General features: G+C 37.8%; 1 protein-coding gene across 1 annotated transcript; it reads left to right on the top strand.

Annotated features, from left to right (window-relative positions):
* The first annotated feature begins 441 nt into the window (after positions 1-441).
* LOC107647609 (uncharacterized) lies at positions 442-2,028 on the top strand. Its single transcript, XM_016351676.1, has one exon. The coding sequence runs from the start codon at positions 442-444 to the stop codon at positions 2,026-2,028; it is 1,587 nt and encodes a 528-aa protein (XP_016207162.1).
* The last annotated feature ends 9,630 nt before the right edge of the window (positions 2,029-11,658 follow it).

The raw sequence follows: 11,658 nt of genomic DNA, 5'->3' as shown, positions 1-11,658 counted from the left end.
AGTGGTTCATCCCTCGATCAGTCAACCGATGAACGTGTCACCTTTTATGCGTGAGGTGGATCTCGACGCCATGCATGCACCGGAGTTTCCGGAATATTCAAACATAGGTACGTGATGACTAAATAATACGTTGTTGTTAATTTATGCATTGGATTGATTAGTAAACGATGATTTCTACTTTCTGTAGGCGTTGCTAATCCTGAGGACGGAGAGTTTCGGATTGGAATGGAATACAGTTCTAGAAAGACGGTCGTGGCAGCAATTAGAAGTTACACTATCGCTAGAGGAGTTGACTACGACGTGTATGAGTCTGAGCCACAGACGTTCTATGCAAAATGTAAGATGTATGGGCGTGGGTGCGACTGGCTTATCCGAGCCAGCTTGATAAGGAAAAAAGGTTGTTAGGAGATACGCAGATACAACGGTAGGCACACGTGCTCAATGGGAGTGATTTCACAGGATCATTCGAAGTTGGACTCGGATACAGTTGCTGAGGCTATAATGCCGTTGGTCGAGACTGACCTGTCCATCAAGGTGAAATCTATAATAGCCGAAGTCCAGTCAAGGTTCAACTATACCATCAGTTATCGAAAGGCTTGGTTGGCAAAGCAAAAGTCCATAGCGAAGGTTTTCGGTGATTGGGAGGAGAGTTACCAAGCCTTGCCATGGTGGCTCTCGATTATGGTTCAGAAGATGCCTGGGTCAGTTGTCCAAATAGAAACACGGTCACTGTACAATGGGAATGAGGATGCGCAAAGAGTAAAAATACTTCATCGCGTATTCTGGAGTTTCAATCCATGCATTCGGGCATTTAGGCATTGTAAGCCCCTAGTTCAGGTTGATGGCACACACCTATATGGCAAGTACAAAGGTACACTTCTGGTCGCTGTTGCACAAGACGGGAACCAGAATATTGTGCCTATCGCTTTTGCCTTGGTGGAAGGGGAGACAGCCGATGCGTGGCACTTCTTTTTCAGGAATCTGCGAATGCATGTTGTCAGAAAAGACGGTGTGGGAATGATCTCAGACCGGCATAAGTCAATTTGGGCAGCAGTAAATTGTTCCGGAGGTGACTGGCAACCTCCAAGAGCATGGTGGATGTTTTGTATAAGGCACATCGGCAGCAACTTTGTACGAGCATTCAAAGTCCCTCACTTGCAAAAGCTTGTGGTCAACATCGGGTATTCAAGAACGGTGGAGGAGTATAACATCAACTATAAGAGGTTGGAAGAGCGAGGCGAGGCATATGCCAGGTGGTGCGACGACATTGGACTTAGACATTGGGTATTGGCGTTTGAAGAGGGACATCGATGGGGCCATATGACGACGAACCTTGTCGAATGCATTAACTCAGTGTTGAAGGGTGCCCGTAATCTACCTGTGTTGGCACTAGTCCGAGCAACATATTATCGGTTAAATGAACTTTTTACGCGGAAGAGTGACGAGAGTCACGAACGCAAGCGTGCTGGATTTACCTATTCCGTATTCGCACAACAGCGGATTGAGGCAAATATGCATCAGGCTGGGAATATAGTTGTGCACCGTTTTGACAGACGGAATGAGGTATTTGAGGTGTGCGAAATGACTAGCGGAAAGGTGTCAGTCGTTGATCTTGCGCGACGGAGGTGTGACTGTGGGCACTTTCAGGTGGAAAGAATACCATGTCGCCATGTTATTGCTTACTGTGCTGACCAGCGTCTCGATTGGCAGCTGTATGTGCATGATGTGTACAAGATGACAGAGGTTCGTAAGGTATATAGATTTGAGTTCACACCGTTAGGTGATGCCGAGACATGGCCTTCATATGAGGGACCCACATTGGTCGCTAATCCCGCCCTGAGGCGAACGTCAAAGGGTCGCCCGAAATTGACCAGATACTTGAATGAAATAGACTCACGCGACATGCGTGATCCTCAGATATGTCGTCTCTGTGGTGTTCAGGGTCATAGTCGGAGTCGATGTCCTCAGCGTGCTGGACCGAGTGGTGCGGGGTTTAGGGTTTTATTTTCATCGTGTTTGTATCTCTAAATTTGCAATTTTTCTGTTGAGTTTTTTTTTTCTTAGTCGTGTTTGTATTTTCAAATATCCATTAATGTTTAACACCAAGTTAAGAGGGCCATCCATCTCCTTCGTATCATATCGTGATGCACGGCATAGTGCTCTGTAAAGATGTGCAAGACATGCTGACCCCCAACTATAAGTATGGATCCGATCGAAATCACGAAGCAACGGTAGATACTTCGCGTGGGCGTATGCGGTCGACTTATCTGTGAATAGGGTCGACCCTAACACACAGAAAATCTGACATCTGACGTATATCCTTATAGACTCTTCAGTGTCCAATGGCTCCGCATCTCTGATACGTCAAACCCAACCAAGCTTTATATAAGATTTCGAATTACCACTGAGTACTGGTTCACGTCCGAATACTGCCATGCTCTGACTTTGAACGAAGTTACTACTACTGTCAGTCCATCCACTCACAGGTTCTCCATCGATAGGTAAGCCAAATATATGTGCGACATCTTCCAATGTCACTGTAACCTCACCCACCGGCAACACAAAAATGTGAGTCTCCGGCCTCCACCTTTCAACCAGAGCAGCTAATAAGGGGTGAAATCCTTTTATCACCCCAATCCTCGAAATGTGGTAGAATCCCGTGGCACGTAAGTAGTTTTCCACCATCGGGTTCCACGTCTGTGGCGAATTCAGTTTACGCACCAACAAATTCCTGTTAGGCTGCATTAACAAAAATATATTTGTTAGATAAATTATAAATATAAATTTATTAATAAACAAATATTAACATATTTATTTATTTTAATATTTTATTTATTAAAATCATTAACGTGGTAATATTTACTATTTAAAAAGTTTATGCATATATTTATTAGTATACAAAGCGTTTAAATAGATATACGTATATATTATTATTATTATTATTATTATTATTATTATTATTAAATTAATATAAATGAATGACCCAGGCGATATTTTTTTCTTCGTGCGTAAAAAATATATATTTTTCTAATATTTAATAACAATGCATATCTAATATTTATTTATTTATTTATTATTCTAACATTTATTTATTAAAATTTTGAATATTATGCAACGTACTAATTTATTTACAGATTATATATTTATTTTACTATATTATTTTTATATTTTATGGTAGAAAAAATATATTTTATTATAGTATTTTTATAACATAACATTAATATAAAATTAACAGAAAAATAAAATTATATTCTAATATGTTAAATAACAAAAAAAAATAACAGAAATTTAACACACAATAAAAATATAAATTACCAACTTACATAAATTGGATGATCCAAATAATTTATAATATGTTCCTCTGGAGCACAATAATTACGAACCATTTTTTAAAATAAATACAAACTATTTTTTTTTCTCCTATTTCCCAATCTTTCTCTTTTTTCTACGGCAACCTCCTTCCCCTCTTTGTTGATCCGGAAATCACTTTGGTAGTGAAACACACTTCTTTCTTTTACTCTCTCTAACACCTCTACTCTCCCTATCACAACACACTACTACTGCTTGTATAAATGACCAGAGAAAGGCTGTGAGGCTCTTTATAAAGAGCTTGCTTGCTATTTATCGGGGAGAAAGACTGTTCCCTGCATGGCAGCAGTCAACACGCCTCCTCCTCTCCCCCCTGGTGGTACAGAGCATTGGAACTCCGCGACGCCACGCCCGCCACGCCCTCCACGCCCCCCTCCCCCCGCCCCCGGTGGTGCTTGGCTCCCTCTATCGCCCGGTAAATCACCCCACTCCTCCATAACCTGCAAAAATACCAACACATTTTTCATAACAAAAATAATTTTTGCAATTTTGATAGTAAAAAGTTTAAATATCATTTTAGAAGTTAATTCTTATTTTCAATTATCAATATACCAAAAAAACATATTTCACAAAACTTTTTTGGGTTTATATTTTTCATTTCATAAATTTTTAAAATAAAAACAAGTGTCACCAAAAGGTGCTGGCCACTGGCCCAACTAGGCATACTATGTTTTTGCACTTACCCAGTGTTAATTGATCTCAACTGATATATCAGTAATTACATAGAATAAAATAAGAATTTAATTTTGATGCATTCTCAGTATAAAATAATTTTATATTTATATATATTTAATTATATAATATATATCAATAAAAATAATTATTTTTATATTAACTACGTAAATATTCATAAAAAAATAAATGTGATTGCACGACTGTGTTAGTGCATCAAAATTAAACTTTAAAATAAAACCAATATAAATTTAACTAAATTTTATACTGTTCAACAATTTTTTTTCATGAGTGTAACTTTTTTTTGAAAAATATTAGAGAACTATTAAAATTTATTGTTTTTGGTCATCATTTAGCCATCAACTCAATTCCTTTAGTCTAATTCTATTAGTCCGTTAAAGTAGTAATCTAACAACCTATTTTGTTCCATATTTTTAAATACTAATAGATAAATAATAGCCAAAAATAATAAATTTTGATGATCCTTTAACCTTCTTTTTTCTTTTATAAAACCTATCGTTAGATTAGTAACTTATATACTGTAAATATCATCTATAAAATTTTATTTTATATCAATCCAAAATCATTTTTATACTTTTGACTCTCATCGTAGCCAATATTTTTTTGTTAAATAATACATATAGCCCACGCTGATAGAAGAGATGTATGTAATGAGTTTGGAAAATTCAAAATTAAATTAATGATGATCAAATATTATTAAAATAATTAATCACAAAATTTTTAATTTGATCTTCATAGTTACAATTGCTAAATTAATAATTTTGTTGTATAGATTTGTGTTGGGCCGAAAAGAAAAAAAAATAACAAGCCAAATGAGATGCTAATTTTCAGCCTTGGTGTTAAATTGTTGTGATTATGGTGGCTGAAATAAAGTTTTGTTAATTGGGCCAATATCTTGGTAAACAAGCCCAGTAAAATCAGCCTTGTGCAAGAAAATATTTATAATATATGGCTAAATTATTATTACACAAGGTGGGCCAAAATTGATTACTGTTAGCCCAAAATCCTCTTTAAAGAGATCTACTAGCTTGGTCCAAATTGAAAAAATGAGAAAGAGGGAAACATGCATGCTTCCACGGATACCACCTCTTTCATTTGGTGGAATTCAAATTTTATCAAGTGGAGTTAATGCAGACATTGGAAATAGGAAAGAGAAAGTGAAAAAGTGATTTGATTGTCTTAAGTGTGTTACACGTTTCTAGGCATGGGTATCCAGAAATTTAATTCACTTCATTTCTCTCTCTTAATTCAACTAAAAGCATTTCAATTTCTCTCTTCTCTCTCTTCTTTCTTCAAGCTTTCGGTCATTTCACAGAAGAAATATGGAAGCTAAAGCAAGCTATCAGAAAGAAGAAGAAGCTAGTGGCAAGACCATTACAATGATGGCAAAAAAAAGAAAACTAAAAGTATGCTGTGGCTAAGATTCTCATCACTTATGGTAAGATTTGGTGAAGAGATCTTGACTTTTCTATACCCAAAAATGGAAAAGAAGATCTCGGTCAGAAAAGAAGATCCTTGGAGAGATGGCTTGACTCTGACTCTGCTCAACCACCACAGGAGGTAGCTACAGTGGATACGTGATGGAAGAGGCAGAGATTGGAGCAGATGAAGCTATCATCATCAAGCATGCATCAAGGGCTAGAAATCTATCTTGGAGAGCAAGGCAAGGATGGAGGGCTCGGATTGATGAAGATTGGTGACCAAGGAAGGACTAGAGGTAATTGCATGTTGGGTTTTGCATTGGTTATCTCTTCTCTCTCTGGCCGAACCGGTTCTGGTTTGAAGAAGAAGAAGATTAGCTTGGTTTGTTTGGTTTTAACCATGGAGGCTTCCCCCTATATATAAGGGTGAACAACCAGGGCTTGAAGTAAGGAGTGAGAGTGCAAGGCACAGAGTTCTCATAGCTACCTAAGCTAACAGAAGTTCTTCTCCTTCAATGTTCTTCATTTTGTAATTTTTCTGTTTAATTTTGTCTGTCTTGAGTCTCATGAAAAAAGACAAACAATGAGGTTTGTAAGAAAAAGCCATAGAGCGGAAAAAGGCAGAGAGTACAAAATTAAAAGAAAAAGCGATAGATGTCCTTAGAGGTCCTTTGTACATCTGTGTTGTGTTTCATGATTCTGTGGGAATCCCCTTGCAAGTTGGGTTAGCACTTAGCAGTTGGAAAGCTTAGCAGTGACCAAGTCAAGTTCAGGATTGGGTTTTAGATTCTGGACTTATCCCAGATAGGAAGGGTTGTTCCTAGGGAGAATTGGTGCTTATAATCAAGAATAATTATAGTGAAATTCCATCATCTTTATGATGGAGACTGGATGTAGGCTGCACTGCACTTAGCAGTTGAACCAGGATATATCTGGGTGTAATTTTCTCTCTCTTCTACTCCATTTCTGTTTCTGCTGAACAAGAGATAAAACTGAAAAATATCTCATGCTGATCGACGAGACAAAAAAGAAAAGTCTCGTGGATGGGTACAAGACAAAAGAAAAATTCTCGTGGCTGGCTACGAGACAAAAAGGCAAAAAGTCTCCAGAAGTTGTTTCAAAGACCAGCAAATGTTACTAAAGTAAAAAAGGGGCTAAGATTCAACCCCCACTTCTCTTAGCCACTGAAAACCATCAATTGGTATCAGAGCTTGGTCTCAAAGAGATCAAGCTTTGCAGTTTAGAGAAAAGATCCAGATGGCAGAAAACAGTGGCTCAACTCTGGTATCCTATAACCTGACCAAAGGACAGTCAAGCAACAGACCTCCTCTTTTCAATGGAAAAAACTACACCTATTGGAAGGAGAGAATGAAGATCTTTATGCAAGCAGTAGATTACAGACTATGGAATATCATCGTTGATGGTCCTCAGTTCCTAACCACCACAAGTGCTGAAGGAGTTGTTTCTCTTAAACCCGAAGCAAGCTGGACCGAAGAAGATAGAAAGAAGGTGGAGCTCAACGCCAAGGCTATCAACTTGCTCAACTGTGCTATCAGCTTCGAGGAGTACCGACGGGTATCACGATGCACAACAGCAAAGGAAATCTGGGACAAACTTCAAATCACTCATGAAGGAACCACCATAGTAAAGAAGACAAGGATAGACATGTTGAACAGAGAATATGAAATGTTCTCAATGAAGGAAGGAGAATCAATAGATGAAATGTTTGAAAGATTCAACATCATCATAGTTGGCTTGGATGCTATGGAGATTAAATATCCTGATTCTGTGCTTGTGAGAAGAGTCCTAAGATGTCTTACTAAAGAGTGGGAAACCAAAGCCTTAATCATTTCTGAGAGTAGTGGTTTAGATTCCATGACATATGATGACTTGAGAGGAAACCTACTTGTTTTTGAAAACACTTATTTGAAAAAAGATTCAAAAAAGAAAGGAATTGCTTTTACATCTGTTACTAACCCCCTGGATGATGAATCTAGTGATAATTCCTCTGAAAATGAGTTTGTGTTGTTTTCCAAAAAATTCTGGAAAATGGTGAAGTTCAAGGAGAGAAGCAAAGGAAGAAGCTCTAGGAAACAAAGGAAAGATCTCAGCAAGGTGACATGTTACAATTGCAAAGAAATTAGGCATTTCAAGTCAGATTGCCCTAAGTTGAAGAAAGAAGAGAAGCCAAAGAAGGGAAAGAAGAAAGGGTTGATGGCTTCTTGGGAGGACTTAGAAAACGACTCTGAAGATGATGAAGAATCCGAAACCAAGTCTCAACCATGTCTTATGGCAGACCACATTGAACAGGTGTTCCTAGTATCCAAACGGAAGGAGAATATGTGGTACATGGACAGCGGATGTTCTAGGCATATGACCGGAAAGACAACCTTCTTCATAAAGCTTGATGAGTATGATGGAGGATTGGTCACTTTCGGTTATGATGGTAAAGAAAAGATAGTAGCCGTTGGGAAAGTTGGTAAAAGCTTTTCATCTTGTATAAATGATGTTCTCCTTGTAAATGGTTTGAAACATAATTTACTTAGTGTAAGCCAATTGTGTGATCTAGGATATGAAGTTGTTTTTAAAAAATTTGTGTGCTTAGTTGTTTGTGAAAAAACTGGGGATATTTTGTTTGAGGCTAAGAGGTGCAATAATGTGTATGGATTAACTCTTGAGGACTTGAAAGAATAAAATGTAACATGTTTTACTTCTCTTGAATCTGAAAAATGGCTATGGCATAAAAAGTTGGGTCATGCTAGCATGTACCAAATTTCTAAGCTAGTTAAGAAAAATCTGGTTAGAGAAATTCCAAATATCAAATTTGATAAGGATCTTACTTGTGATACTTGTCAATTAGGCAAACAAGTAAAATCCTCTTTTAAACCAAAAGATGGAATTTCAACTAAAAGGCCATTAGAGATGTTACACATTGATCTTTTTGGTCCAATAAGAACTCAAAGTTTAGGAGGTAAACACTATGGTCTAGTGGTGGTAGATGATTACTCTAGATTTGGTTGGGTACTTTTTCTTGCTCATAAAAATGATGCTTTCCATGCTTTCTCCACCCTTTGCAAAAAAAATTCAAAATGAAAAAGATTTAAAAATTGCCCATTTAAGAAGTGATCACGGAAGAGAATTTGAAAACCAAGACTTTGAAAAATTCTGTGATGATTTTGGAATTGCTCATAACTTTTCATGCCCTAGAACCCCTCAACAAAATGGGGTGGTTGAGAGAAGGAATAGAAGCCTTCAAGAGATGACTAGAGTCATGCTTTGTGAGAATGAGATTCCAAAATTTTTATGGGCTGAAGCTGTAAATACAGCTTGTTAGATTTTGAATAGGACCATTATTAAAAAAGGGTTGAAGAAAACTCCTTATGAGCTATGGAAAGGGATCCCTCCAAATCTTAAGTATTTTCATATTTTTGGATGCAAATGCTTTGTACTTAATAATAAAGAAAACTTTGGTAAATTTGATCCAAAATCCTATGAAGGGATGTTTGTTGGATACTCCACCACTAGCAAGGCCTATAGAATTTATCTCAAGGAACATAGGACAATAGAGAAATCCATACATGTTACTTTTTGTGATTCTAATTTAATTCCCAGTATTGTGATAGATAATGATTCAGATGGTGAAGAAGCTGTCAACAAGGGAACAAGAGAAGAAAAACCCAAGTCTGCTCAAAATGAAGAATCTGCCAGTTCAGTTTTGTCTCGTCGGAATGGAGGAGACATTTCCATTTTGTCTCCTGAGCCAGCAGAAGAAACTGGAACAGAACAACCCACAGAAACTCATCAAAGCTCAACACCACTCCGAAAGCCTAGAGAATGGAAGTCCATGAGGGGTTAGCCTCATGACTTCATCGTTGGTGATCCCTCACAAGGTGTAACAACAAGATTCTCATCCAAAAGGCAATCCGAACCAAGCAATTTTGCTCTCTTGTCACAAATGGAGCCCAACAATGTAAAACAAGCTCTTGAAGATCCATATGGGTCAAAGCCATGCAAGAGGAGCTTCCTCAATTCAACAAGAATGAGGTTTGGACACTAGTACCTCATCCGGATGGTAAGAAAGTTACAGGTACTAAGTGGGTTTTCAAAAATAAACTAGGTGAGGATGGAAAAATTGTTCGTAACAAGGCTAGACTAGTGGCCCAATGTTACGATCAAGAAGAGGGTATAGATTTTGATGAGTCTTTTGCTCCAGTAGCTAGAATAGAAGCAATTAGGTTGCTTCTTGCCTATGTTGCCCACAAGGGTTTTAAAATGTTTCAAATGGATGCAAAATGTATTTTTCTTAATGGCTTTATTGATAAAGAAGTGTTTGTGGCACAACCCCTCGGTTTTGAGGATAAAGAATTTTCAAATCATGTTTTCAAACTTTCAAAGGCTCTTTATGGCCTTAGACAAGCTCCAAGAGCTTGGTATGAAAGGCTTAGTACCTTCTTGTTGGAAAATTAATTTCAAAGGGGAACCACCGACACTACTTTATTCATTAAAGCATCTAATGATGATATTCTCCTAGTTCAAGTTTATGTGGATGACATTGTGTTTGGTTCGGCCAATGAGTCCTTGTGTGAAGAGTTTGGAAAACTCATGACTAGTGAGTTTGAGATGAGTTTAATGGGAGAGCTAACTTTCTTTCTTGGCCTCCAAATTAAACAAACTCCTAGTGGTACCTTCATTCACCAATGAAAGTATGCACAAGAACTAATAAAAAAATTTGGCCTAGAAAGTTCCAAACCAATGGGAACACCAATGCATCCAAACACAAAACTTGAAAAGGATGATGATGACAAAGATGTGGATGAAACAAGGTATAGAGGAATGATAAGTTCACTTATGTACCTTACCTCCTCTAGACCGGATATTGTTCAAAGTGTGGGTGTATGATTTAGATTTCAATCTCACCCAAAAGAATCCCATCTTTCAGCCGTTAAGCACATCATTAGATACATTAAGGGAACTAGTGATTATGGCTTGTGGTATCCTAAATCTGATGACTTTTGTGCAGTAGGATTTTGTGATGCAGATTATGCGGGAGATGGGGTGGATAGAAGGAGCACTGATAAACTACTATTTTATGATTTATATTGTGTTTAATTGTGTGGTTTTATCATGATCCTTACCCACTTATTCATTAAATTAGCATGCATTTAGATTTCCTTCCTGAATTTATTACATGTTTGAAAACTGCTTCCTAGAGACTTTAATTATTTATTTTTAATTCTCCTCTATTCCATTCGATACCGTGATCTGTGTGTTAAGTGTTTCAGACTTTACAGGGCATAAATGAGTTGGAGATTGGAAAGGAAGCTAGCAAAAATGGAAGGAACACAAGAATTTGAGGAGATAACCAGCGAGAAGTGACGCGGTCGCATGGCTCACGCGACCGCGCGAAGGAGAGCAAATCGCGGTGACGCAGTCGCATGGCTCACGCGGCCGCGCGGATTGGAAAAGCTCAGGCGACGCGGTAGCGTGGACGACGCGAACGCGTGGCAAGGAAAAGCGCGAATGACGCGTCCGCATGGATGACGCGATCGTGTGACATGTGCGATCTGCTTAATCTGCAGAATTCGTTGGAGACGATTTTGGACCCTATTTCGACCCAGTTTTCGGCCCGGAAAAGCAGACTAGAGTCAGAGAACATGCAGAAACAAATAACACATTCATTCAGAGACAGTTTTAGACCTAGTTTTACTCTCTTAGGTTTTTCTCTCTAGGTTTTAGAATTTTAATTTTCAATTGGTCTTAGCATTTCCTCATCAAGACTTCGTCATTCTAGTTCGTTTTCTCAACTTGGTTTCATTCTTCCATGTCCTTTGCTTTGTTCAATTTTGTCATTTAGATACTTTTATGATTATTTAATGCAAGGATTATTTCTTTTTAATTCAATTTCAATTCCAATAATTATGTCTTTTTTTAATCCCCTTTCATGTGTTATGGATTTATTATTTACAATGCGTGAGTAGTTTCTTTACTTGATGGGGAGTTGATTAAAAGGAACTCGTGAGTTGGAAGGATTGAAGGAAAAATTTGTAATTGGGTTAAATGTTGGATTGCTATCCTGTCACCAACGCCAATCCCTTTGAACTAAGTGGGTTGCAACTTGTGAACAGATCTGGCATTCCAACTTGTTTGACTTTCCCTTACCTAGTAAAGGATAACC

Source organism: Arachis ipaensis, chromosome B6 (genome assembly GCF_059453495.1).
Source record: "Arachis ipaensis isolate K30076 ecotype BB chromosome B6, ASM5945349v1, whole genome shotgun sequence".
NCBI classification, from domain to species: Eukaryota; Viridiplantae; Streptophyta; class Magnoliopsida; order Fabales; family Fabaceae; genus Arachis; species Arachis ipaensis.
The sequence above is the reverse complement of the archived record's forward strand: the minus strand, read 5'-3'. Positions and strand labels throughout refer to the sequence as shown.

What these genes read in the sequence shown, in the direction of transcription:
- LOC107647609 (XM_016351676.1), top strand. Translation starts at nt 442, where the DNA reads ATGGGAGTGATTTCACAGGATCATTCGAAGTTGGACTCGGATACAGTT.